A 26,482-nucleotide genomic window follows, 5' to 3' on the forward strand; every position below is an offset into this window, starting at 1 on the left:
CCCCAGCAAAGACATAGAAAGACTTTCTACATATTTTTTTTATATTCAATTGTAATATGTTCATAAAGTAAGGCTCCGATACACTTGGAAGATGCACACTTACATACCCTACACTCCTCTACCACATTAAGACTTGATGCAAAAAAACTCCCCGCTGTTTAGCAAAGCGTAGCGTAGATAAGAGTATCTCATGTTCCAAAACACATAAATACTGCTTCAAGCAGCTTGCCACCTTCGACAGCTGAAGCAGTTTCTGTAAAATATCTGAAATACCTCACTTAGCAGCAAACGGTCAGCCTACGGAATGCCTATCAAGTGAGGTTCGACAATACCTGATAAATGCTCCGTCCCTAGAGAGCCAGGAAACTTAAAGCTTGACGGGGATACTAAAATAGAGTAAAGAAGCACCCAAACTTAAGTTAGGGTTACCTAAATATTTCTATTTCTCAGGATTGGGGTCTTGAGTTTTCTTACCTCCCCTAGCTAGAAGTCCTACGGCAACTCGTTTGGTTCGAGCTTTTGAACATTATATAACACTCAGACACAGTGTTGGATATACTTCTTACAGGCCGGCCAATATGATAGTGAATTTGCCTTGGCAAGGCTTGGAAGAAGAGCCGGAAAGCATTCCGGGTCTCTGCGGCAGAAATTCCTCTTGCATAAGACGACGAATCCGATAAATTCCCACTAATTGGATTCTGTCAATTGGAGATACTGAGAGGAGGGTTTCCATCGCCTTACCAACTCTTCCATTGCGGACAGTTTCCACGTTAGATGATGTTGACTGAGAGAGTTGTTGCCTACAGCAGACGGAGAAACTCTCACGGTGTTTGATGCATTTAGAACTCGAATTTCTCATTTTGAGGAGTGATAAAGACGGACTCCATTGGGCTGAACATATGCTTTCCTACACATGATAGTCACCTTGAACGCTGTCAAACACCATGAGCCAATGCTTACCTGTTGCTGGTTAAAACCACCCTGGCAAAAGGTCAAGAAGCACTGACTTGAGTTCTATAGCCACTGCCTCGCCAGTGATATGCTTAGATCAGAAGTTGCTAATGAACTGGGAAATCAAGTAGTCTTGCGATGTTGGTGAAATCCTGCACCAGTGAAAGATCACCTTCACTCTAAATCCACATAATAATCTCAGCATCCTTTTTGAATTCATGCGTAACCTTAGTGAAGGAGATCTGTATCTTCCCCCGGTCTCTCATGCCAGTCAGCACTAGGAGATTGTATTTTGATGTGTTGCGATGGGGTCCAGTTCCTGACGAATCTTGTTCAGCTCATTGCTTCTCATCCGAAGGATTGAGGATACTGCGGAGATTTATGTTGCTAAGAGGCAATTTTGCGACTTTGGTATGGATATAGGCCCCTTGTGAGGTGCTGACTATGATTACTAGGTTGCTTCGAACTCAGAGCCCTTTGCGGATTCTCTCATTTGCTTGAGGTGCTTTCTGATACGTCCCGTTATTTCATCAAATTCTACCTGGATATTGGACCAGGAGATATTCACCCTGTCAACGAGAATCAAGAGTTAACTCAAAGAGGAGTAGAGGTAGTCGCCACTGGATATACCAAGATGATGGAGACGCAGAAATCTGACCATGCGTACCCAAAAGATCAGAACAAACGACATCAATAAGGAGATTGTCCAAAGTCTAATTCTATTGAAGTAGATATTCATACAGCCTAGTATCTTCACATCATTGCTCATGTCTGCGAGCAAAGATACGGTCTGGTTCGGAATGGGGTTATAAACATCACTGTATGAGACGCGGACCTGAAGACTCCGATGAACTACACCCCATATCATTGTTGATCGTATCATGTAATTTTCCTTGTTTGGCGTCCCACCATGTGAACGATAGAGAATGCACCATTGGTTCTGTGCGATAGACGATCCGTTTCACCAAACGACATTGAATCGTGCGACAAGAGTCTGACCGGTTGCGTGGGCGAAGGAAATTATCTGCATTGCAACCGAAAGCAGCGGTGGTATTGGTGGCCCAAACAGACGCGAGACCGACCGGTTCTGTCGTGATGTGGGATCACTGAAAGATGATGAGTTGGGTAGGATACGTCGATGTAAATGAGAAGCGAAGTGAAGCTGATAATTTACAGCCTGCCCATCTCATGGCTCTTTCTACGATTATACGGTAGACCCTGAAGCACCTCCGCGGGAGAGTAGAAGTCCCCGTACTCTTGTTTATTAGTAAGAAGGAATAGGGAGATGAGGATTCAAGATGAATGGTATTGCGTAGCTGCTACCAGCGAGGGGCACGATACCATGGTAAACATTTCTCAGAAGGATACTCGCTATACCTTTTCACAGCCTCGCTTTGCCTCGTTCTTCTAGTGACGGGTATTTTCATGATGAGCCGTTCGACAGGAGTGACCAGTGGCTACATCCTGGCATTGAAAACTTATGCATATTAGCCTTCAATTCTGGGGCTTGTTGATTGAGTCGCAACAAACACCATCACCCTTGTCTCGAAGAATCACGATCCCATAAAAGGCAAAACCCCTTGACTGAACCCAAAGAAGAACCATATCAACATGAGAGCAGCCCTTCATAAGTCAAACGACCAAACCATTGCTCTTAATGCACCTATCAATGCTACCAGTCTAAACAAATCCCGGCGTTTCAGCCCCTAGATCTAAGCCCATCCCAAACCTCGACATTATCATCCCATCATTTCATATGCATTTAACAGTCCGGTGCAACCTTGCAATCAACCACAGCCGTTTGACCCGCCTGCACCTTGGCAATAGCCTCCTTCAACACGCTCTCTAGATCCGAAGCCTTGTCAACTCTAGCAGCGTGAATATCTCCACCTGCAGCAGCCTTGGCGATACCAGCGTAGTCAGGTACGGGATCGAAAGAAATGTTGATCTCTTCGTTTGTGGCCTTTGAGCCAAGACCGTCGGGGTGGACCAATAGTAAAGATCTACGAGGAGCGTTCCATCCTGTGATGCATTAGCAAAGGGCCAGTTTGATCGAGGTTAGGTGACTTACCCTTGTTGTTGAGCACAATAGTCAAAACAGGAATCTTGTATCGCCTTGAGATCCAGTACACACTTCCAGGGACTGTGAAGAGATACGTTCCATCTCCCACAATCTGCACAACAAACTTGCCCTTGTTCGTGCCGCCGTTCTCAGCATCTGTCGCGAGCTTGATACCCAAGGCACCACCACCAGACCAGCCAAGACCACCACCTCCACAGTTGATCCAAGACCCGGGAATAGTGGGCTGTATGTTGTCGTGTACGAAACCAGTGTTGGTGACAGCTTCAATAGCCCAGATTGTGTCTTCAGGGCATAAATCACGAAGCTTCTTGCTAAGATGGCCAGTGCCGAAGGTATCGTCTGCGAGAGGCTCAGCGGCCTTGGCGATGCTAGCGAGCTTGTTTTCGTGGACTTCAGCACGTTGCTTCTCTGTCTCTGCAGCGTTGACTTCGAGTTTACTGGCGAACTCCTTCTTGTTAAGCGCTTCGGTGATTTGTTGGATTGAGGTGAGGCCATCGGCCTTGTAGCGTGCATCGGCTTGGATATAGTGAGTTGGCATCTGCTGCTTCAGGGGGTCAACATCGATGTGGAAGATCTTTGCGTCCTCACGAGGCTTGCAGCGGGTCTGAACCCAGGGTACGTCGCAGTCCAGAACAACAATAGTATCAGCAGACTCGACAGCATCGTCAACACCAAACTTCAATCCAATCCAAGCGGGATGGTCAGCGGGGAAGCACATGTCACAACCACCAGTATCTAAGACTCGCAGACCCTTGACCTTATCTGCCAACTCAACAAGCGCAGCAGGAACCTTGTGGTTTCGTCCACTGTACCCTGTCACCAACAAAGGAGCCTTTGCACCAGCCAAAGCCTCAGCGATCTTATCAACAGCACTTGTAGGAAGACCACCAAGCTCAACCGACTCCCAATGTTCTTGCTTCAGCGAATAAGGCTTGAGATCAGCCTCGAGAATCTCACGTGCACTGCAAAGGTACACAGGACCTTGGGGATCTGAAGTAGCGAATTGCAGAGCGCGGTTAACCATTTGCTTGACGTTAGCTCCTGTCTTGATCTCGCCTGTGTATCGGCAGTACTGAGAGATAATTTGTTTCTGGTCTGGTACATCTTGAATCCAGTGGATGTACTCTGTGCGACTTCCGCGGTGTTCGCCTTCTTGTGTGAATGGTGATAGACCTGCGAATACTAACACGGGGGCGCGGCCTGTAGAAGCGTTGTGGACGGCTGCTCCAAGGCCTTGAGTTCCAACGTCAACGTGAACGATTACACACTGGGGTTTTCCTGTCAATCGAGCGTAACCATCAGCCATTGACATGGCCACCATCTGATTATGTCAGTTTTGCCCAAAAGCGTTCATGGATTTGGCATACCTCATTGGGACATGTGATGATCTTTGGGAATTTGCCTTTCTTCTCCCTCTGTCCCTTTACCATAGCCTCAATGATACTAGGGTGATCGGTACCCAAGTTGACAAAACAATGGGTGATACCAGCATCCCAGATAGCCTCGAAGAAGGCAAATGATGCGGTATACATATCCTCACTTGCTGTTGAGTAAGAACGGTTCATAACTGCTGTTGGTGAAGGTGTGTGAAGAGCTGTTGATGCTTTTGAGTGGCTGGCAGATAGAGACAGAGAGGGAATTTTTCCATCTCGCTGAGAAAGTGATGAGATTGCTGCAGAGCTGTATCTCCTCACTGAGGACTGAAGCTGTGCTGGACGACATTTTGAGAGGCCTTGAGCGGCTAATCTGGATCTTTGAAGGACAGCCATGATGAAAAGTGTTCTATCGCTGAGTTAGTATCTGAATGTATTTTCATGAAGTGGTGATGAGGCTCAATGATGCATGATGGCGGTGTAAGTGTCACCCCAAAGCATAAACAAATGCCGAGCCTCACCCACTACCTCCAATACTTACTTACCTCAGTATCCCAGTCAATGATCAACACCAATCAGATAAGAGGGTGTCTACGAGATGGTTGCTGTAAGAATCTTGTAGTTGCAATAAAGACAAAACAGAAACAGGCCGGGTTTTGTTATCAAACTGTCACAACGCCCTTTGTTGTGTCCAAGCGGGTCTACACAAATGCCGTGTCTGGCCGTATCCGTCGTGCTCACGCGGTAAGTGTCAAGATGATGCGGGGTCAAGGAGGGGGGAGGCTAGAAGGGTTAACTGTGGGAATAGGGCGTTTTTGACAAGGGGGTTTTATCAGTGATGGAATGGCATGTTGACATGGGACTTTTGATATGATAAGTATCGTAGATAAGTATTGGGCTTCTGCTATATGTTCTATGGAAGATCCAGCCACTCACGGCCTTGATTGAGAGTCGGGAACTTGACTGTCATTGTGTTGAATGTGATGTTACCCCGGATTTTGAAGAAGTCTCCCACTAGTTTACGCCACCAGAAGGTCTAGGTAGATACGCGGGGAAATGATGCACTAACTTAACTAGAAGCCGAAGTGGGTCAATCTCATTACCAAGAACTCCAATGAGATCAAGCAGCTCTCGACTAGAAGCTGAAGACTTGGTCCTCCAGCTTGCTCACTGGCCTTGCCTTCTGATAGCCCAGTGATTCGGTCGCCTTCTTCATTGCGCTGACCATTGGTGGCGGGCCACAGAGGAGAATCTTGATATCAGAAGCAGGTGCTGGGAAACGTTCCTAGTGAAAACATTGTTATTCCAAGGGTCGTCTTTCTATTTTGAATATTCATTCTTACCTTGATCATATCGGGCGTGACAAATCCGACGCCACCGTCCCATCTCTCCGGAGGATTGTTGAGCACATAGTACACCCTCAATTTATCATCCTCTCTTGCAAGCCTATCTATGTCTTCTTTCAACAGAATGTCCTCTGGGTTGACGTTAGCAAAGATCAGATCTACCTCCGTCCTATCACCGCTCTTTCTCCCTCGCACAATAGCCTTGATTATCTGCAGCATTGGAGTGATGCCGGTACCACCAGCGATCATGCCAAACCCTCTGACCATGTTAGGCGTGTAGACCATGGTGCCCTTTGGGCCCTTGACCTTTATCGTGCCACCAATCTTGAGCGTAGCGAGATGTCTGCTGATGTTACCGTTCGGATAGGTCTTGACAAGAAGGTCAAAGTAGCCGGGATCAAAATCGGAGGAGATTGGCGTGTATGAGCGAACGACCTCCTTGGTCTTGACCTCCCCGGTCTTTGGGTCCTTCACATCGAGGTTTGCGGCAATGGAGATGTGCTGGCCGATGGGCAACCCGAGGATCGAGTTTGGGGTGGGAAGGCCAAAGCGGTAGATGGCAGTATTGTGAGAGAGGACGTCCTTCTTGATAAGAGGAAATTCTTTAAAGTTGTCCGGGTCAAGGACCTTGTTCGTTTCTATAAGAAGGTCAGTGTCCGTTGAGACATCGTCATGTCACAGAGTCTTACGATTGTTCAAGTATTGGTATCCCCCGAGAGCTGCGCAGACTGCTAATGCTAGAGGTAGCCATTGAGGCTTGAAGAAGACTGTGCCTAGGATGAGGGCCGTACATGGTATGTATACACCAGTCACATATTGCGGTGCCAGTAGGCCTGCGGGCTTGCCTGTGTGGTTTCTCGGCATTGTTGCTTTGCTGACAATCGTTTGACGCTTAGGCAAGGTGTTTACAGATTGTCGAGTCTTCTCTTATTGCCAGGAATAGCTCAGCTAGATCTTTCTCGAGGCGCTATTTGCAGTTGCGACTTGTGGCTGGGAGCTTATTCCGGCTTACAGAACTTGGTTTCTCGAGGCGCAAGAGAGCAATAAATCGCGAGAGTGAGTGAGCGAATCCATCATGACTTCACCTCCCTCAAGGACCCCGCGGCTGCTCGAAGAGGTCCGAGCGCTGCCACCGGACTCGATGTCCTTAGTTGATTCTCCACGGAGCCGTTGTCGAAGTCAGGTTTCAGGAAGTCCACTGCCGCGGCTCTCAGATCAATCAACCGCGGGAATAGAGCCAACGAGATGATCAGGATAGACGTTACATTCTCGGAGGTCATCGTATCCGTAAAACCTCGCAATGGTCGTAAATCAGGTGGATTTAGATTGCAGATCTATCTCATGCGCATACTCGGGCCGCGGCCCGAGATATTCACTACTATTTTGAAGGCATCTCTAGTGAGGTCTGGCACTCCAGCCGCAGAACGATGTAAGATTACAACAAACATCGCTGCAGGCTTCATAAATGCATATATTCTACACCTACGAAAGACACTCATAATGTTGCATCAACTTACATCGTCATGGCGTCTCTCAGCTACGTCCTCTCCCTGCTGCAGGGTGTTCCAATCGCCGCCCAAGTCCTCACAATCATTGCAGCCATCCCGTTAGCGATATATGCGTACGACTGGCTTCGCAAAGAGAGGCTTTTCCCTGGATATCCACTCATTTCTCTGGATGGAAAGACACCGGAGGAGAGCTGGATCAACTTCCCAAAGGAAACTCTTGTCAAAGGAGCTCAGCTATGCCCGGATTCACCGTTTCAAATCGCCAGCTACACCGGCCCCAAACTGATTCTCCCCCAAAAGTATGCTGAAGAAGTTCGCGTCGCAGAAAATGCTCATTTCACAAAGTCTGTTACTGCCGACCTCCCATGGTCACTCCCCGGCTTCAAAGCGTTCCAACTGCAGCACGACCACGATCGAGTCCTCCCGACTGTCGTTCGCACCAAGCTTTCACTTTCTCTGAACCAACTTACAAAGGGAATCGTGGAAGAGACCCTCTCAGTCATTGAGGATCTATTCGGTGAGCAGACACGGGGAGGAGAATGGCAGACAATCTCCATCCGAGGGGCAGCGATGCAGATCGTCGCTCAGAATACTCTTCGTATCATGGTGGGCGAGAAACTATGCCGCGACCCGGAACTGATCGACATCCACACCAGACATGCTGGCGCCATCTTTGCTGCCGGTAGTGAGATTCGAGCATTCCCTACTGCGCTCTGGCCCATCGTCCACTGGTTCTTACCTCTGCCCCAGCAGCTCCGTAAGCAGCTGAAGCGTGCGGAGGAAATCATGGGCCAGGAGGTGCGACGGCGTGAACAGGAGGCGAGGACGGCGATAGCGTCTGGCAAAAAGATGGCCAAGTTTGGTGACTCTGTGGCATGGCATGTGGATGTGCCCACCAGCTTGGGAGTCAAGGATTACGATCAGACCGCCGGCCAGTTGGCGTTCACCATGGCCGCTCTTCACAATACCAGCACAGTAAGTATCTCCAACCCCCAACATTCTTTTTTTTTTTTTTTTTTTTTTTTTCTAACGATGATACTCGCAGCAACTCGGCGGAGTCATGTGGGAGCTTTGCGAACACCCCGAATGGATTGACATCCTCCGTAAAGAGGTCATTTCTCTGGTGACCGAAATGGGATGGACCCGACAAACTCTTGCCAAGATGGACCTCATGGACGCTTTCTTCAAGGAGACTCAGACATATATCCGCGTCCCCTGACCACCGTGCGTCGATACGCCGAGAAGGACTTGGTATTCCACGATGGCCTCACGATCCCCAAAGGTCGTCGATTCTTTCTCATGCCCCTCATCCGCATCGACAAACAAGGAGAATTTGACCCGTACAGATGGGTCAAGAGGCGTGAGACGTCTGATGACCCCAAGGGTCTCCTCTTTGTTGCTGCGGGCCTGGAGAGCCAGACTTTTGGACTGGGGAAACATGCTTGTCCTGGGTACTACTCCCTTTACTTATTAAGTCCACAATTTGAGATCCAATTGCTGACCTATTTGTTTGCATCGCAGACGCTTCTTCGCCCATGACGAAATGAAGGTTGCCACTGCCCTTCTGATCCTCAAGTACGACTGGCGAAAGCTCCCTACCACGCCCAAGCCTTACTTTGGAGCAAAGGAAGACGTCGCCGTTTTCCCGGATGGCGTTGAGTTGGAGATCAAAGCCAGAAAGCCAGAGGTGGATCTTTCATGATCACGCTTGTGGTGTTGGGTGAAATATCGGCCATGAATTGGATGATAGCAGGTGCTCATTGGTCATTAGACGAATAAGTAGATACTATATATGTAAAAGCTTTCAAGAGCGAGTTGGTCTTGTATAAGCTCGTGAACTGGAGCTTCATCGTCTGTGAATTGCATATCAATGTATCATGGCAATCCAATTCGTGTGCCCAGTCTTGAAGCTCTGCGGGCTCAAAACAAATTCCGTCACACTTAGTAATTCTGCTCAATGCTGAACATTTCGTCTCAGAAGTGTTTAGGTACCTGATCCCGTTTTCATTAACAAGTACATCTCACATTTCCGCAGTCCATACATACATATCACGCAACCCGATCACGACTGGTACACACTTGAGGGCTACGCAGAATCACGACTGCCTTGGCCATATTATTGACAAGTTGATTACATTTACACACAATCCTGAAGCAATCTACCTCCCCCTTCACTTGGAACCACCTGCAGAGGCATATTCCAACCCTGGGAACTCGGGCATCCATTTAGGCTTATGAGACAAGAACGCTTCCTGCGCAGGTCCAATCACATCCGAGCCCAAAGTATCCCCAACGGTATCCAGAGTCGCCGACGGAATGGCAAAGTTGTGACTGTACCCTTCCAGTTCGACAATCTTGTGCATAGTGCTGCCACAGTTCTTGCAAAAGACAGTGGTGACTGGCATGCCGAGGACGTGAGTGCCTTTGTATCTCTGTAGATGGTCTCTCCCTGCGATGATCTTGACTTCTGTAGCGGGGACCATCATGTTTACGGCGAAGGGCGCCGAGTGGATTTTCTGGCAGGTGTTGCAGTAACAGATGATCTAGATACACGAGATAAGTATCATCCAGGTCGGGCCTCATTGCTCAAGGGAGATGAGAGTGGCCGGAGAAGTAACTTACCTTCTCTGTGGGCTCATAATCGAACTCGTACTTGACGGCCTTACACCAGCAACTTCCTGTGACTGGGGCCATGAGTGCTGATGCTTTCTGAGAATTCCTTAGGTATTTAGAGTGTGTATAGAGTTGAAGAGAGCTTGGGAGATACTGTCATAGAGATAAAGACTTTATCCTTATAAGAATGTCTGTTTCTGAAGTTCACATTATTATAACCTTTTACGTATAGATTGAAAGATTGTATCATAGGTCACATAGTATACATGAGGCTGTCCGCTACTAATCCCTGTAACCCGCGGCCCGACGGACATTGACAGCCACGGCTGCGCTAGCTGCGGCACTACGTAGACTTTTGCGTCGATGGTCATCACCGCGGCTGTGGTGTTTCATGTTAGGCAGGTAGGCAATAGCTCTAGGATCGAAAAAATACTCCCAGATATCCGGCGCTCAGATTACAAGACATCCGCGGCACAAATTAGAAGCATTGTGTATACCAGTAATGGCATGTATACAGCAGGCATGGCTTTCACTTAGCGGCCTTTCACTTAGTGGTCACTAAGTGAAAACTAACCGTGGCATATAGATCATCAACCTGGAGCGATTGTTATATGAGCTCTCTGCTTCGCACCCAAGGAGGGAATCCATCCACAGCACCAAGCCCCCAATGTGCAGGGACATTCTCACACTTTCCTACAGGCCATTGTCCTTACTCTACCCAAAATGTCTGAACCCCACCTCGTCGTGCGCAGCAGCCGCTCCCTCAAGGGGAAAGTCGCCATAGTTACTGGAGCTGGATGTGTAGGAGAAGGCATCGGTAACGGCAGAGCTGCGGCTATCCTCCTCGCCGAAGATGGATGCTCTCTCGTTTGCGTCGATCTCAATCAAGCGTGGGCGGACAAGACCGTGGAGATGATCAGAGCCGAAGGTTTCGGCAGCGCCGTCAGTATCGTCGCTGATGTTTCCAAAGAGGCGGAGTGCAAGAAGATCGTTGATCAAGCCATCTCGACATTCGGACGCCTGGATATTCTGGTCAACAATGTCGGAATTCCAGGACCGCCTGGAAATGTGACCGAAGTCGATATGGACAGATGGCGTCATGCGTTCTCAGTCAACCTGGAAAGCATGATCTTGATGGCCAGATTCGCAATTCCAGAGATGCTCAAGAATGATGAGGATTCAAAAGGCAGCATTGTGAATCTGAGCAGTGTCGCGGGACTGGGTGCTGCCGCCCCAAAGTTGTTGGCCTACGCTACGAACAAAGGCGCCATTGTCAACCTGACCAAGACTATGGCCCTAGAATATGGCAAACAAGGCATCCGTGTCAATTGCATTGCCCCTGGTAAGCTCCATGTCGTTGGCTACGATGCAACATTCTCTGACTCAGAACGATAGGGTCGGTTTACACACCTCTAACATACGCCAATCCCAACATAGAAATGACGACAGAGATGCGTGAGGCGAGGAAGAGTAATAACATGCTCGGGATCGAAGGTAACGGGTGGGATGTTGGCGATGCTGTGAGATATGTAGCTGGTCCTACGGCGAGATGGGTAACTGGCGTCATCCTGCCTGTAGATGCTGGTGTCACGGCGACAGCGCCGCTGAATGCACCGGCAACCAAATAGATGTGTGCGAGCGTCACTCAGTACCTCGAAGTTCGTGCTTGAGTCATTCTAGAACGTAGAAAGGCAGCAGGGTAAGCCCGCATCATGTTGATTCGAGTGGGGAGAAGCCGTTCCAGAACACTGTCGTCATAGCTGTGTCCCAATCCTCCAAAGCTACATTGCTAAAGTCCATACTCGGTTGATCTTGTCCTGAGAACATGACTGAGATATCAGGGGCGCTCGATTCCTGTCTAGCGTTGAGAACGAGGTTGTCACGCGCAGCCTTGAGTAAGTTAGACAAAGTAAGTGCATGACCGTCAATTTTGCGCAGTTCATCAATGATGATCATGCACGAGTCGAACCTGTGTTGAGCAATCTTGCGTTCATCTTCTTCTTGAGAAGCGAGCTGAACAAGGCAATATTGGGCCACGGGAACAATTACACATGTGCTATCCGAGAGTCAGATCGTCGTCAGGATTCTTTGGAAGGTGTTTACTTACAGGCCATGACCAAGATGTGAAAGAAGACGGGCCCCGATGACTGTTTCGAGGGTGGAGATCACTTTTCCAACCGTGGCAGTCATGTCCTGTTTCATCTTGTATTCCCACTTAGATTTCTCTTGGGCCGCTAGGCCAGATGGCGTTACAAAGAGGTATGGTCGTAGGAGGGCAATGTGCGTGGCGCTAGAGGTACGTTAACCAGGAGTGCTCCTGATGGTATGGGAAACGTGTCGCTCACCCATGATGAATCTGGAAACGGTAGGCAGTAAGCCGCAGACATTCATCCGATGAACGGGTGTCCTGTGCCATATCGCCGACAATGTCTTGCTCGATTACCATCAAGTCTCTTACCCACACATCGATTTCAGCCGTGCTCGGAACATCGCTATCGGGCCTGTTGGTCTTGTGCAGAGCATCACGCAGGACAGACACCGACTTGGAGTACGAAACAGCGTATTGTATGAGTCGTTCAATGTTGTCAGAAATGAACCGTTGACGAACAATCGGATCCAGATGGTTGAGGTCTCCTAGGATGTCTTCCATTGAGAGGGCAGGCACTTGGCTTTCAGACCGTGTAATCTTCAGTGGGCATCCAGAAGTGATTGTTTCCCATGCATCGCTGGCCAGGCAGCAATGCCATCTTCGCAATTGCAGAGCCTTTTTTGTGGCGGGCTCGTTTCGCTGGAGGCGGACAGCAGAGTTGGTTGGGAATTGGCAGAGCCATCTCGCAACCCCGACTGCATGCCATCTTTTCGGGAAGTTCTTGTGATAGCGTGAGAAAAGCAACATAACTTGCGTGCATATCTCTTTGTTTTCCAGTTCGTTCATGTCATACAATATCCATAATGCTGTTAATGAGGCACTCAGTGGGCAAGCATCGAAGGACATTTACCTTTGCACGTACGTAGAAGGCATCAGCCATATGAAGCCGGTCAGCGAAGCCGGCCATGGTAGCCAAGTCGGGTTCAGCAGACTGTCATCATGTCGAGTCAGCGTACAGGGACGGCGGATGTAAGCGACGGGCGAGAAAACAAGGACCGTACCTCCGACCCAGCCATGAGGACAGCCCATAGAAGCAGCAGGTCAACATTCGTAGGGCCGCCGTTAGCATACTTGGTGAGGAAGTCTGTGGCGTCAATGACGGGAAACCATGGGTGAACGTGTGAGAAGAAGCCCTTGATAAGCTTGTCGCAGATGTCAGTTGCTGGCAAAGCAAAGACACCCTTGGCCTCCAAGTACGCCTGATCGGCTGAATCAAGAGCATGACGAGCGTCCAGGTTATGCCTGAAGTCGACTTCGCAAGGGAATCCCGCAGCATCTTTTGCGGTGAGGGATATGATGACAGCTGAATCGCTGGAGAAATCTTACGCTGGAAATCAGTATTCTTCTGTTGCTACACAGCGAGCGAGCTTACCGATACGAACGGGCTGGGCGGCACGCGAGCTGGACGCACTGCTCTGTGGAGGAGACACCTGGCTGTTGTAGGGTTCGCCCGCTGCTGCTACTGCTGGCGAAATGCGGTCTTCACGATAATGACGCTCGGACACGTCCTGGCGAGCATCATTTTGGCGTCGATACCGTTTATTCGGACGTTGGACGCAGGCGCTTGCGGGACGAGCGTCTGCTGTACATGCCGAACAAGGCGGACCACGAATCACAAAGTCACACTTTGTCTTGCCTTAAATTCCAAAGGGTGGAATCAGTAAATGTGTCACTTGAGCGAGGTTCAAACCTTCAATTACGTACGCTGATGGCACGCGAGGCAGGCCGCGGCAGAACGACGGGATGCCATGCTAACGGCCAAGGAGTGCAAGAAGCAATACTAGTAAAAACTAAAGATATAAAGAGGGGGTGTGCCAAGGAAGTGTTTAGGTGTGGCACGCAGATAACTAAGTAATATAGTGCGTTGAGTGAGTGACAATGCTAGCCAGGTAGCTGAGGTTCGATGAGGAATTAGAAGTGCCGACATAGGCGTCATGTGACAGAAGTTATGTTAACCCGTCTTTAACCTTAGGGTAGATATAATAATAAAGAATCCCTGTATCAACAAGAACTCTAATGTGATCGAGCAGCTCGCGAGTATAAGAAGTGGAAACATCAGTGAAGCAATTGATACATCTACCCTATCTGTCCATCTGTCATACAGTAAACCAATCTTTGTAACACTAAAACCCGGTCTCTATCGGCCCCTTTACGGCATACGTCGGATCTTCAGGGCCGGCAACTCACAAGTCCATTCCTCATTTGTATGACAAGCTCTAGTGACAGAATGACAGTTCATGCAATTCCGCTCTATTCAGCCGGCTCAACGCTCTGCGGATTTCTGAAAACCTGCTCCGGATCCCACTTCTTCTTTATCTGCTGAAGCCGAGGGAGATTGTCCGCCCAGTAGAGCTTCTGCGCCGCCTTTCGGTCAAGCCATGCATCGATGTACCCGGCATAAGTGGAGCGTGCACCCGGAGCCGACCGTTGGATCCGCTCGTGAATCCCGTCCAAGAGCTTCCGAGTCGCTGCGGATACTTTACCCACTCCGACGCCGTAGGATTGATACGTGATGACACTTTCCCGGTGTGGGTATGCTGTTGCATTGACAGGTGTATCCATCATGGCGCCGCCTTCGGTATTGAAGATGACTGTAAATGGTGTCGATTTGCTGCGAGAATCCTCAAGGTATTGAAACAAGTCCGTGATTGCTGTGTCATTCAGAAGATCTTGTTCATTGAGCGACAAGGACTTTGAGTAGAACGCAGTTGGAATGCTGGCCAACGTGCAGCCAGCGGCTTCAGCCTCATGAAGCAAATGACCCATCCAGTTTGTAAGCCACACTGCACCCTTGCTGGCACCAGGAAGACGAGCAGGGATTCCCGACGCCTGGTACTCGGCCTCTGAACCAAAGAATGTTCCTGTAATGAGGACTCCCAGAGGTTGAACGATGAAGAGACTTGCGAAGCGTCGGTCCATAGTTGGATCTCCAACTAACGCCTGCCATTCCTTGTATAAGTTGGCCGTTTCGTTCTGCGAGTTGAGAGTAAGGCTGTAACTGTATTGAACAACATTGCCGGGTTCCGGGCGAGTCTTGACCACGAATCTGGTCACGATACCGAAACTTGCTCCAGCGCCGCGCATTACCCAGAAAAGATCGGGTGTTTCGTCTTGACTGGCAAGGTAAATCGTGCCGTCGGCTGCCACGACCTCCATCTCGACAACGTGATCGAGAGCACTTCCCCACATTCGAGATATCGGTCCAAGGCCGCCCTTGAGTTATGAGCGAAAAGCAGACACTGGTTGAAGGATACCTACTACTGTCAAGTGGCCGCCGGTGCCAACACTTGGACAAGTACCATGGGCAATGGCTCGTCCTCCGAATGTATGAAGATTCTTGTCTAGCTCGCCAAGGTTGGTGCCTGCTCCAAACGATGCCAGCCAAGTTTTGTTGTCCATCTCAAAGTCCTTGAGGTTGACAAGGTCGATCGACACGGCGCCATTGTCACCGCCAAGGCCATAGTTGCTACTCAGTCAGCTTTGGCCTACACGTTCAGAGAGATAGCCTACCCGTAGGAGTGGCCTCCAGACTTTGCCTGCACTTTGAGACCACTTTGTTTTGCACACTTGACGGTCTCGGAAACTTCGATGACATTCTGAGGGCGAATCACGGCAGCTGGAATCACTGGGAACTCGAGGTTGAACGGCTTCGTCCACTAGGCGAAGAGCGGATCACTCGGGTATGTGACGCAGGAGCTGCGGTTTGCACAGACAGCATCGAGACAGTCGCGGATAGAGACACTTTGTCCATTGCCCATGCTGAATAGAAGATTGCTGTAAAGAATTATGTTTCTGAAGCGTGTGGATTTCTTTGCAGGAGAAGAAAGTGGATGTTTATACATGTCGATAAAAATGGTACTAAAATATCAAGCGGTTCTAGGATGAGGGTCTTGAAGGTCGCACGCGGGATGTTTGTCATGTTTTATTGGACGTCGCCGAGATCTCTTCCGGGTTTGATGTTACTTCCGTTTTGTAAAAGCTGTACAGGCCTCAAACCGGAAGCAAACAATTTGATGCCGTCGGTAGTCGCGACCCGAGATGAGCCACGACCTGAGGGTGTGCAGACTTTGGCGATGTCTGTGCTCTGCATAAAGGCATGCTGCATCCATATGTTACCATATCGAACCTACTATAATCTACAAGGTCGTTTGTTTGATATGATTCAATTTAGCACTTTTGAAGAATTGCAGAGCGATCTGAGGGAGAAGTTGTACGGAGCGACAGAGGAAATGGACTTGTACATATGCATGAGTCGCAAACTGTCCACATACCGCTGAGAGAACGACGACAAATACTTGGTCTATGTTGATCTCAGAAGAAATATCTGAATGAAAAGAGGAGCTGTTGGTAAAGCTCAGAATACAGACATGTCACATCTCATCTTCCATTCAGTGCCATCCCTTTCAGGACACTGGACATATATCGGTAAGCAAAATATCGTTATAGCACCGTACGAAGTACCACATTGTTCTTGGATAACTTCTGAAATTTTAGACGCTAGTCGCATTTTATTGAAGGCTGATTGAATGTCAGTGATGATATTAAAGCAACAAGCGATCACCTATCTAGACCGAAGCTTCACTCGCCGCTACCTTAGCTTCTCGCGGCTCTACAATTTTACTAACTTGAGTGTCTATTACCATAAGTCTCATCTCAAGTCATCTAAACTTTAGGCTTCTTTAGTCTAAGTTCATCAATTACTAAGAAATGCGAGTAGTATAAGCTTTCTCGAGCTGTGTATGGCCACACTCCTGATAAAAAGGCTATTCTAAACTCTGCGAATGAGGTCGTGACTCATAAAAGAACAACAGACAGCCACATTATTTACAGCCTTGCTTCATAATATTTTCAGTTGACCAGCGACGCACACCTCAGCTTCTGTCTCAATCCTGCTTTGCCTCCATCTACCATCATTTTTCACACAACTCCACGGCTTTCCAGGCGAACATGGGATTTAATAATCTCACGTTCGACCCCAGCGGTCCTAAAGGCCGTCCATCCTTTGTTTACGATGATGTGTACCGTACCTACAAAGACGATCAAAACCCTGAAGCCCTCTTCGGAAAAGCGTTACGCTATCTTTCTTCCTTGAGGGTGAATCATACATCGGAGCAACAGGAGATAATACATAAAGAGGTCATGGGATCTCTTTTTCACACGATTTACGGCAGCAATCGCATTGAACAAGCAGGTCTAGGATGGGATGCCACACGATATCTCTGCTATAAGACCCTACATGAGCCCGACTCCATACTCGAAGTCAATGAGGACGATTCAGACTTCGATGGAAAGTTACTGGATCTATATGCGGCGGATCCCACTTTACGTGGAAAGTCGAGAAACCATATTGTTCGCGGCCGGCGTGAAGTCATCCAGCACATGAGAGCCTTCAAATACATACTGGAGAGGTTCTGGGTTCATAAAGAAGCCCTCACAGAGGATCTCATCAAGAAAACGCATGAGATTCTTTGCAAAGGGGTTTCGATCATCGATCCGGGTGCCGAGCATCCGGAAGTGCCCTATGAAAAATACGCAGGAAAATATCGAGATGTTCCTGTGGGCGCTGGGAACACGATGTTCGTAATGCCGCAATATGTGCCTGCAAAAATGGCCGAAATGTGCGCGAATCTCAAAAATGACATCAATGGAAAGGAGATTCTGGATCCATTCTCACTCGCAGCCAAATACTCACTTCGCTCTGTTGAGATTCATCCATTTCAGGATGGGAACGGCCGAATGTGTCGCATCATCCTCAATGCGATCTTGTTTCGGCATGTCGGTATTTTCATCTCAATAGGAGAGACTGGAGATGAAATAAATGAGTATATAAATATCAAGAAGAGGGCATCGAGAGATATGGAGGGTCACGGAGAATATGCTACGTTTGTGCTGAAAAAGAGCGTGAGGAGCATACAGAAGCTGAAACAGAAGGTCAACGGGAAGAAAGAAGCATAATTAGCCCTTTGGGCGAGCTAAATATACGATGAGATTCAATTAAGATCAGATTAGTAAGATGAGACGAAATGAGGTATGAGATAAGAGGCACAGATCCTGAATCTCGGTATTACTCCTCCCATCTCATCTCATCAAAACTCATTGAATTTTATCAAAATTCATCATGAAATCATCTAAAGTATGCCTAAACTTAGGATATATATGGTACAGACGAGACGAACACTATTCACTCCAGGAGTTTATACAAGGCAGCTGTCGGGGTTCAGCCTATAACAAGGTTGATTCAGGCCCAGAAGAATTGGGTATATGAAAAAGCAGTTTAACAGAGATGGGCTTGGAACAATTATTTGCTGGTGGTATTGGCCAACACAATATATCTCAGCTTCACAAATTCGAGTTTGTCACGGTATGAGTGATAGTTCATGTGATTAATGTATTGACCTGAAGATTCAAATTGGCTCGTTACATAAGTTGGTATCTTTTCAATAAATCATTAGTATGCCACCATAGTGCTCAATCCATCCAGCTCTCGCTGCCAGTTACGGTGCTGGCTGATATTGTACACGAACTTCTCCAGGAAGCCCTTGGCATCGGAAGCAACGGTGACAATCTCCTTGAGGCTGTCAGGCGAAGCATTCTTCAGAGTCACAACGCCATAGCTGTCGACGACGCCACTGCCATCTGTCTCAGAGAGTGAGACCTCAGGAAGCTGGATGGCCTTGTTGATCAAGTCAACAGCCTCACCAGTACCACCAATCGCCTTCAAGTGACCGAAAGCCTCGCGAATGTAGTGAAGAGCTCGACCGTTCTTGGAAAGGGTCTGAATAGACCTTTCACCGCCAGGAACAAAGATAGCGTCAAACATGGTGCTTCGCTGACCTTCGAGGTGGTGGTCGGGAACGATGCCCTTGGATGAGGAGGAATCCTCGTTGGCGGAGAAGATAGCAGATCGGCGAGGTGCGATAACGAAAGGAAGGGCACTCTGAGCCTTGATAGCGCCATAAAGAGCGTTAAAAGCGACAGGATCGTAGCCATCAGCTATGATGATGGCAATACGGCGAGACTTGATAGTTGGAGTCTTGGGAAGGAAGTCCATCTGACTCAAGTTCTTGGCCTTCTTTCCGGGATTCGGCTTAGCCTCGACGGGCTTCTTGCCGCCGACCATTTCAGCGATCGTGTTTGCAAGCTCTCCATCAACTACACCGAGACGCTCAGTCAGGCGTTCGTAGACGATAGCTTCATCGCAATGGTCCAACTCGAAGGAGAAGGCGGCCTGGATGTGAGCCTTCTCAATCTCAGAAAGAGAGTTGTAGAAGAGCTGAGCCTGAGAGAAGTGATCTTTAAACTTCTTGCTGAGAGCCCGCTGCTTGATACCGGCAATCTTTTGCTGGTAGTCAACGTAGGCACCCTCCTGGACGGTAGCAGGGGGCTGGTGGCTGTATCGATTAGGCCAGTAGTTGACCTTGCCCTTGGAGATAGTGTGTCGCATGGCACCATCGCGGTTGAAGTTCATCACTGGGCAAACAGGCTTGTTGATAGGTAGCTCTTCCCAGTTGGTACCCAAACGGCTGAGCTGGGTATCCTGGTAAGAGAAGTTTCGGCCCTGGAGCAGAGGATCGTCTGAGGGACCAACACCAGGCACAAGATGGCTGGTACAGAACGCGACCTGCTCGGTCTCGGTGAAATACTCATCGACGACACGGTTAAGCTCGAGCTCTCCGATATAGCGGACGGGAATCTGGTCTTCCGGCCAGACCTTAGTAGCGTCAAGAATATCGAAGTCGAAATCATGCTCTTGGGATTCTTCCAACACCTGGATACCGAACTTCCACCTCGGGTACGCGCCATTTTCGATGGCCTCCTGGAGATCCTTGCGGTGGAAGTCGGGGTCCTGACCAGCAAGCTTCAGAGCTTCATCCCAAACAAGAGAGTGGACTCCGAGCTCAGGTGTGAAGTGGAACTTGACAAATCGGCGCTCGCCCTTGTCGTTGATAAGAGTGTAGGTGTTGACGCCAAAACCTTGCATCATGCGGTAGGATCGAGGAATTGCGCGGTCGGACATGGCCCACATGTACATGTGAGTCGCTTCTGAGTGTCCCCAGACGAAATCCCAGAAGTTGTTGTGCGCGGACTGTGCTTGGGGAACTTCATTGTGCGGCTCAGGCTTTCCTGCATGAATCACATCCGGAAACTTCATTGCATCCTGGATAAAGAAAACAGGTATATTGTTCCCCACGATATCTAAATTTCCTGCGCTTTATTAGTCTTTCAATTCATGTGGTGATAATGCTTGATGGTGTTGTGGTATTGTTGTAATGACATGTTGCGCAGACCGTGAAAACCAAACACCGAACACTCAAGCTTTCTAGACAGGGCAGAAGGCGCGAGGGGAGGGCGACGACAGGTCATCATGTAAAATGGAGAAAATGAGCTGGCATTCCTGTTGTTCACAAGGCGCCTGGACTTTGGTTGTTGAGGGGATTCACAAACCTTCTTGTGCATAGAATTTTACGGCAAACCCACGGACATCACGAACAGTGTCAGCGGAGCCGCGACTTCCCAAAACGGTCGAGAATCGGACAAAGACAGGTGTTTCTCTCGAGGTGTCGGTGAATATGCCGGCATTCGTGACATCTGCAGCAGACTCGAAGAGCTTGAATGTGCCGTGAGCACCTGCACCGCGGGCGTGGACAACGCGCTCAGGAATGCGCTCATGATCGAATCGATGGATCTTATAGCGGTTAGAATTTGAGAATGCAAGGTGTGCAGTACGCAAGCGGTCCCAGGTGTGTGTTGTGACATACCTTCTCACGTCCAAAAGCATCCTCGAGAAGACTGGGACCAATTTGGTCCTCGCTGTTGATGCGCAGCCATTGATCGGTGTTGTTCTGCTTCACTCCATAATCGGAGGTAATTCGAGTGTTTTCGCTCGGCTCAACGATGTTGGCCTTGAGCTGATCGATCTTGTCGTTTCGGTGTCCCATGACTGCGTGTTTGATAGCACCGGTAACTTGGTCGGTCATGTCGAATCTTAATCTTTATTCTTGAGTAAACAAAGAATAATTCGCTGAAGATTAGCCTCGAAGGATTCCGGGTTTCGAGATCTTTTTGTAATATTTTGAGGTCACCGTACCCATAAGCTGCCCGACTTCAGAGCACGTTGGATTTACGTCACACATGCGTTTGTCGATTCATCTTTCCCCGCGGGCTGGGCAAAATGGCAGTTGCGATGGGACGAATTGTTGAGAAAAGTCGTCATGTTTCGTCAGGTATAACCACCATTGACCTATGAGAAGCTCAGAATTTCCAACGAGCAAATATGGAATGCCCTCTCTGATGCGATCGTGATCTGTGTTTGGGGAGGAGGTGCTTTTACTGTTACACCAGGAAAGAAAGCTCCGGTTTTTGTATCCCCCACTTTCCGTATCTGTCTGACACTTGCGACCTGTCGTTGAAACAACTCAGCAAATGGCCGAGGTTGGTTTGTAATGGAGAATTGATGTGGAATCTTGAGGCTCGATGACCGCTACAATTCTGGATTTAGCAGGGATTGGTGTCTTTCTATGGACCTTCGAGAAGGCGGGTTATATCGATCTTCAGCGGAATATCAACAAGCAAGACAATCCCATATAGCAGGATCGATTTTCAATATTTCCGGGCATGCACGCCAAAAAGCCTCATTAAGAATTTAAAGTTTACAAAATCTTCAACATTTATCTCCTTTCAATATCCGACATAATCGTTACTGATATGCTGCTTCACAGATATCCAAGTTGTTACGTGGGGCAGTTGTCAAAGCGACGTCAATGTACGTCATCGATATAGCATCATTCCCTGCTTGAAACCGCGTCACTATCAAACAGTCTTGAGTGAAATCAGTGCAGTAAAAAAGTGCCGATTCTTCAACCGATGTAATCTCACGCCTTATGTGACCGACATTTCTCTTCCCTTTCTCGGTTTCGTGAATCTCCGTTCAGCTTACCGTCAACTCCAAATTTGATCTAAAAACGCAAGATGCCAGGTGAAGTGATCGATCGCCCTAACCCGGCTCCGCTGGACAGTCATCTTCCAGATGCGGCTCTGGAATTGGCACTCAAGGCGCCCAAGAAGCAGTTGGACAAGAAGATCGCCCAATCGCTCAATGATTTCCAGCATGCGGCATGTTATATTGCAGGGTGTAAGTGAGGTTAATTAGCGCGGCGCATGTGGCTAACGCCAAGACAGCCATGATCTTCCTGAAAGACAACGTCTTACTTGAGAGGGACTTGAAGGCAGAAGACATCAAGCCGCGATTATTGGGTATGTAAGCATCGCTCACTTTGGTGCCTAGCTAATGCTTCAAAGGTCACTGGGGAACATGCCCAGGCATTATCCTCGTCTGGTCGCATCTCAACCTTCTCATCCGCAATTATGATCTGGAAGTCATCTTTGTTATCGGCCCCGGCCATGGTGCTCCTGCTGCTTTGGCCTCATTGTGGCTCGAGGGATCTCTCGAGAGATTCTTCCCTCAAAAGTACGGCGTTAGCAAGGACGGCTTGCGCAATCTTATTACCGGATTCTCGGTTCCTGGAGGCTTTCCTAGGTGAGACAAGTGTTAAACGTCAAGACAAGACCAAGCTAACCAGTTCAGTCACATCAATTCCGAAACTCCGGGTTCCATCCACGAAGGTGGTGAGCTAGGCTACTCCCTAGCTGTTTCATTTGGTGCGGTCATGGACAACCCGGACTTGATTGTCACTTGTCTGGTTGGAGATGGTGAAGCCGAGAGCGGCCCCACTGCAGCGTAAGTTATTTGCATATTTTCGTGGCATTCACTAACTGTTTAGTGCTTGGCACTCCATCAAGTACATTGATCCCGCCGAGTCTGGAGCTGTTATTCCCATTCTACATGTGAATGGCTTCAAGATCAGCGAAAGAACCATTTATGGATGCATGGACAACAAGGAACTATCCAGTTTGTTCGCCGGCTATGGATACCAGCCAACCATCGTGGAGACTCTTGAAGAGATCGACAGCGAACTCTCGGGTGCTTTGGAGTGGGCTGTCAGCGAGATCAAGACGATCCAAAAGGCAGCCCGAGATGGAAAGCCCATTATCAAGCCACGATGGCCCATGATTGTTCTTCGAACACCTAAGGGCTGGACAGGTCCCAAGAAGGTTGACGGCGAGTTCATTGAGGGCTCTTTCCACTCTCACCAGATCCCTGTCCCCAACGCCAGCAAAGATGAGGAGCACCTCAAGATTCTGCAAGACTGGCTCAAGACCTACGATACTGCTCACTTGCTGAAGGATGGAAAGCCTGCCGACAGTATCTTGGAGATCATTCCTCAAAAGGATGAAAAGCGGCTTGGACAACTCAAGAAGACATACGATCCTTATCAGCAGCTGCAGGTTCCTGGCTGGAAGAGCTTTGCAGTGGAAAAGGCTTCGCAGAACAGCTGCATGAAGCAAACTGGTGATTTCCTGAACCAGGTCATCAAAGAGAACCCCAAGAGCTTCCGTATCTTTTCCCCAGATGAGCTGGAGAGCAACAAGCTCAGCGCGGTATTCGAGAACACAGGCCGGAACTTCCAGTGGGATGAGTTCTCTCGCGCACAGGGCGGCAGAGTCATTGAGATCCTCTCCGAGCATTGCTGCCAAGGATGGATGCAGGCAAGTATTCCGGGCTGAAGTTGGCGATTATACTAACAGTTACCAGGGCTACACACTCACTGGCCGAACGGCACTGTTTCCCAGCTACGAGTCTTTCCTCGGCATCATCCATACCATGATGGTGCAGTACTCCAAGTTCAACAAGATCGCGCGAGAGACCAACTGGCGAGGTGATCTCAGCTCAATCAACTATATCGAAACCAGCACCTGGGCTCGCCAAGAACACAACGGCTTCTCTCACCAGAACCCATCTTTCATCGGCTCTGTTCTCAATCTCAAGGCTGAGGCGGCACGCGTGTATCTTCCTCCCGATGCCAACTGCTTCCTTAGCACCATCCACCATTGCCTGAAATCGAAGAACTACGTCAACCTTATGATCGGCTCAAAGCAGCCCACTGGTGTCTTCTTGTCTCCAGACGAGGCTGCTGAGCATTGCCGAAAGGGTGCAAGCATTTGGGAGTTTGCTTCAATTGATAGTGGCAAGGAGCCCGATGTTGTAATCGCCGGTATTGGTGTTGAGGTTACCTTTGAGGTTGTCAAGGCTGCCGAGATTCTTCGCGCCTGGATCCCTGAGCTTCGAGTCCGAGTCGTCAACGTTACGGATCTCATGGTTCTGGCCGCGGAATCCCGTCATCCCCACGCACTCAGCCGCGCTGACTTCCTTGATATGTTCACGGAGGACAAAGCTGTATGCTTCAACTACCACGGATACGCTGCTGAGCTCCAGGGCCTTCTCTTTGGACGCCCTGGTCTGCACCGCATGACAGTAGAGGGATACAAGGAGGAGGGTAGCACCACCACACCATTCGACATGATGCTGCTCAACTGGGTCAGCCGATTCGACGTCGCTAAGCGTGCGCTCAAGGGTGCTGCTGAGACAAACGACAAGATCAAGGCCAAGCTTGATGAGACACTCAAGAAGATTGACGACAGAGTTGCGGAGGTCAAGAAGTACATTCAGGACGAGGGCAAAGGTGAGTAAACTCCACACGTACAAGTTCAACGCTAATAAGTGACAGATCCTGAGGACTTGTATGATATGCCCAAGTTTTAGATTTTACAGAGGATTTAATGGGGTAATCAACATAGAAGTAATTTGAAGAGATAAGCGAATGAGACTACGATTTTGCATGATCCAATCTTCGCCGAATATTTCGTGAATGCTGCAACGCAAGGCCCCTTCCTTGTAAAATGTGGTGCGAACAACAAGCCAGCAATGAATTAACAACTTCCTTCATCATTCTGGGTCTTTACGTGACGGCTGGAGAGTCTCGAAGGCGTAGAACTCACATCCCCAGCTTCTGACTCGACGGTCATGGCTAGCATTGACAAGGATGCGAGCCAGGGTCAACGTGGTCTAGACTCCAAAGCCAAACCAATCAAAAGGCTCAAATTGACGCCTCAAGCACGATTCAGGCAATTCTTGATCTTGGCCGGAGATAACATGGGGACGACAAAGACACAGTTGCTAAGACATCGTGGAAGCAATATCTTTCCCTTGCACCATAAAGCTCGTCTCATTTTCGACACCGCACTACGCTTTGTTTACGCTATTTTCCTTTGAGCCCTCTCTCTCCCATAACGCATGATAGTCAAGGTCAAGTATACACAATACACCAAGTCCTAGCATGAGAAAGAGCGCATCACGAAGCAAGAAACTTCCGTGCTTCTTCATACTCTTCCAACTTTTTTTCCTCTTTCTCCTCCTTCTCACCACCCGAATCGGCGGTCCTCCCCTTTTTTACTGGGTTGTCAAATTCAAGAGGGCACGGCTTCTCTGTTTCAGTTCCCCTGGAGGATAACTCGTCTCTTTCATGCTTGGAAAAGTAATCATTGTAGCGGTTTTGTACAGCCGCCTCTCTGGTTTCCGGTGTCCTATAAAAGACTGTCAGTGGCGTTTACTAATGGTGCACCTAGTAGCAACTAGACTTGGTGGAGAAATATCGCTGTTGAAGTAGAAAGCAGGGATCCGTGGGAGTTAACTCAAGCGATAGATCATAGTGGTAAGAAAACCAGGGTAAGTATTACATTGCATCCAGACGCTTCGACCAAGCCTTCTCAATCGTTTGCGCTTCTTGCATGGCGTTTTCTGCCTCCTGCAACTTCCACCTAATGTCTCGACTGTTATCGGTTTCTTTCAGCTGTGTGAAAGTTTTGACGCCCTCTGAGGCATGGTAAAGTCCAATTTCGGGGACATCGGCCAGTTTCAAGTGCAATTCTGCGGCATGGTAGGGATTGAGGTCTTGCTCCTTGACTAGTTCTTTGGCCGCCCTCAATGCTTCGATCGGATGGCCCTCGCGCTCGAGACGGGAATATTCTCTGAACCGATCAAGCAGCTCGGCTGGCTTCTGTTAGTCTCCAGACTTCCATTCTCCGAAAATACATACGTACCTTGGCGAGCTGTTGGCATGGGGACTGGTGAACTCATGGTTGATAAGAAGATGGTGATACTGTGTAATTAAGTAGAGCTGTGGTTATTATGATGGAATAATGGTTGTGGTTGTGATGAAGATTGTGATGGAGAAGAAGATCATCCCAGACCGATTGTCGGTAAAATTCGAAAGGCATGAAAGTGCCTTCCTTTACTCTTTGAATGTGTCAAGCTGCAGGCAAGAAGCATTTAACGTAGAGAATCCGAGGATATTCACGTTTGGGAGGAGCAAAGCATGGCACCTGAGCACGATGACAGTACCTGGGCTTTCTCGGAAATTAGGCATGTTTTAATCAAGACTCTACCGTTCGACGTCATATTCCTCGTTCTGATAGCTTGTCGCGTTTATCACTCTAAGTTGTGAGCTAGATGTGTTATCTGCAGTTGAGGCTTGTGACTGAGAGCTTGTTCCGGCCGACAG

At 48.8% G+C, this 26,482-nt stretch overlaps 12 protein-coding genes across 13 annotated transcripts; 4 read left to right on the plus strand and 8 right to left on the minus strand.

The window, feature by feature from the left end:
- Positions 1–2,589: 2,589 nt before the first annotated feature.
- On the minus strand, positions 2,590–5,005 carry FVEG_05582 (hypothetical protein). The gene is made up of 4 exons (XM_018893832.1): positions 4,953–5,005; positions 4,402–4,816; positions 3,023–4,355; positions 2,590–2,973 (listed from the first exon to the last, which is right to left on the minus strand). The coding sequence occupies exons 2-4, from the start codon at positions 4,801–4,803 to the stop codon at positions 2,714–2,716; spliced, it is 1,995 nt and encodes a 664-aa protein (XP_018750749.1). The 5' UTR covers positions 4,804–4,816; positions 4,953–5,005; the 3' UTR covers positions 2,590–2,713.
- Positions 5,006–5,542: 537 nt separating this feature from the next.
- FVEG_05583 (NADH-cytochrome b5 reductase 1) lies at positions 5,543–6,617 on the minus strand (the record flags this gene model as incomplete). The annotated part of the gene is made up of 3 exons (XM_018893833.1): positions 5,543–5,692; positions 5,751–6,391; positions 6,443–6,617. The coding sequence occupies 3 exons, from the start codon at positions 6,615–6,617 to the stop codon at positions 5,543–5,545; spliced, it is 966 nt and encodes a 321-aa protein (XP_018750750.1).
- Positions 6,618–7,276: 659 nt separating this feature from the next.
- FVEG_15674 (hypothetical protein) lies at positions 7,277–8,963 on the plus strand (the record flags this gene model as incomplete). The annotated part of the gene is made up of 4 exons (XM_018904866.1): positions 7,277–8,236; positions 8,307–8,471; positions 8,504–8,712; positions 8,783–8,963. The coding sequence occupies 4 exons, from the start codon at positions 7,277–7,279 to the stop codon at positions 8,961–8,963; spliced, it is 1,515 nt and encodes a 504-aa protein (XP_018750751.1).
- A 444-nt stretch (positions 8,964–9,407) lies between these two features.
- FVEG_05586 (hypothetical protein) lies at positions 9,408–9,955 on the minus strand (the record flags this gene model as incomplete). The annotated part of the gene is made up of 2 exons (XM_018893834.1): positions 9,408–9,804; positions 9,884–9,955. The coding sequence occupies 2 exons, from the start codon at positions 9,953–9,955 to the stop codon at positions 9,433–9,435; spliced, it is 444 nt and encodes a 147-aa protein (XP_018750752.1). The 3' UTR covers positions 9,408–9,432.
- Positions 9,956–10,068: 113 nt separating this feature from the next.
- Positions 10,069–12,814, minus strand: FVEG_15675 (hypothetical protein). Its single transcript, XM_018904867.1, has 3 exons — positions 12,220–12,814; positions 11,982–12,164; positions 10,069–11,930 (listed from the first exon to the last, which is right to left on the minus strand). Exons 1-3 carry the CDS (start codon positions 12,807–12,809, stop codon positions 11,585–11,587), a joined length of 1,119 nt encoding a protein of 372 aa, XP_018750753.1. The 5' UTR covers positions 12,810–12,814; the 3' UTR covers positions 10,069–11,584.
- On the plus strand, positions 10,598–11,502 carry FVEG_05587 (hypothetical protein; the record flags this gene model as incomplete). The annotated part of the gene is made up of 2 exons (XM_018893835.1): positions 10,598–11,216; positions 11,270–11,502. 2 exons carry the CDS (start codon positions 10,598–10,600, stop codon positions 11,500–11,502), a joined length of 852 nt encoding a protein of 283 aa, XP_018750754.1.
- Positions 12,815–12,966: 152 nt separating the features above from the next.
- Positions 12,967–13,919, minus strand: FVEG_15676 (hypothetical protein). The gene is made up of 3 exons (XM_018904868.1): positions 13,728–13,919; positions 13,396–13,659; positions 12,967–13,344 (listed from the first exon to the last, which is right to left on the minus strand). The coding sequence occupies exons 1-3, from the start codon at positions 13,771–13,773 to the stop codon at positions 12,971–12,973; spliced, it is 684 nt and encodes a 227-aa protein (XP_018750755.1). The 5' UTR covers positions 13,774–13,919; the 3' UTR covers positions 12,967–12,970.
- Positions 13,920–14,273: 354 nt separating this feature from the next.
- FVEG_05589 (hypothetical protein) lies at positions 14,274–15,781 on the minus strand (the record flags this gene model as incomplete). The annotated part of the gene is made up of 4 exons (XM_018893836.1): positions 14,274–15,236; positions 15,282–15,489; positions 15,534–15,679; positions 15,737–15,781. The coding sequence occupies 4 exons, from the start codon at positions 15,779–15,781 to the stop codon at positions 14,274–14,276; spliced, it is 1,362 nt and encodes a 453-aa protein (XP_018750756.1).
- A 1,189-nt stretch (positions 15,782–16,970) lies between these two features.
- FVEG_05590 (hypothetical protein) lies at positions 16,971–17,978 on the plus strand (the record flags this gene model as incomplete). Its single annotated transcript, XM_018893837.1, has 1 exon — positions 16,971–17,978. The coding sequence occupies one exon, from the start codon at positions 16,971–16,973 to the stop codon at positions 17,976–17,978; it is 1,008 nt and encodes a 335-aa protein (XP_018750757.1).
- Positions 17,979–18,310: 332 nt separating this feature from the next.
- On the minus strand, positions 18,311–21,338 carry FVEG_05591 (catalase-1). 2 transcript variants are annotated; one of them, XM_018893838.1, is made up of 3 exons: positions 20,783–21,338; positions 20,469–20,709; positions 18,311–20,228 (listed from the first exon to the last, which is right to left on the minus strand). In XM_018893838.1, exons 1-3 carry the CDS (start codon positions 20,999–21,001, stop codon positions 18,472–18,474), a joined length of 2,217 nt encoding a protein of 738 aa, XP_018750758.1. In that variant the 5' UTR covers positions 21,002–21,338; the 3' UTR covers positions 18,311–18,471. The 2 variants fall into 2 exon arrangements, with proteins under 2 accessions (XP_018750758.1, XP_018750759.1); XM_018893839.1 differs by having other exon boundaries at positions 18,311–20,709.
- A 304-nt stretch (positions 21,339–21,642) lies between these two features.
- Positions 21,643–26,375, plus strand: FVEG_15677 (hypothetical protein). The gene is made up of 7 exons (XM_018904869.1): positions 21,643–22,155; positions 22,203–22,277; positions 22,323–22,560; positions 22,609–22,761; positions 22,805–23,630; positions 23,677–24,604; positions 24,650–26,375. The coding sequence occupies exons 1-7, from the start codon at positions 21,993–21,995 to the stop codon at positions 24,682–24,684; spliced, it is 2,418 nt and encodes an 805-aa protein (XP_018750760.1). The 5' UTR covers positions 21,643–21,992; the 3' UTR covers positions 24,685–26,375.
- On the minus strand, positions 25,274–26,058 carry FVEG_05594 (hypothetical protein; the record flags this gene model as incomplete). Its single annotated transcript, XM_018893840.1, has 3 exons — positions 25,274–25,505; positions 25,659–25,971; positions 26,022–26,058. The coding sequence occupies 3 exons, from the start codon at positions 26,056–26,058 to the stop codon at positions 25,274–25,276; spliced, it is 582 nt and encodes a 193-aa protein (XP_018750761.1).
- Positions 26,376–26,482: the final 107 nt, after the last annotated feature.

This window comes from Fusarium verticillioides, chromosome 3 (assembly GCF_000149555.1).
Source record: "Fusarium verticillioides 7600 chromosome 3, whole genome shotgun sequence".
NCBI classification, from domain to species: domain Eukaryota; kingdom Fungi; phylum Ascomycota; class Sordariomycetes; order Hypocreales; family Nectriaceae; genus Fusarium; species Fusarium verticillioides.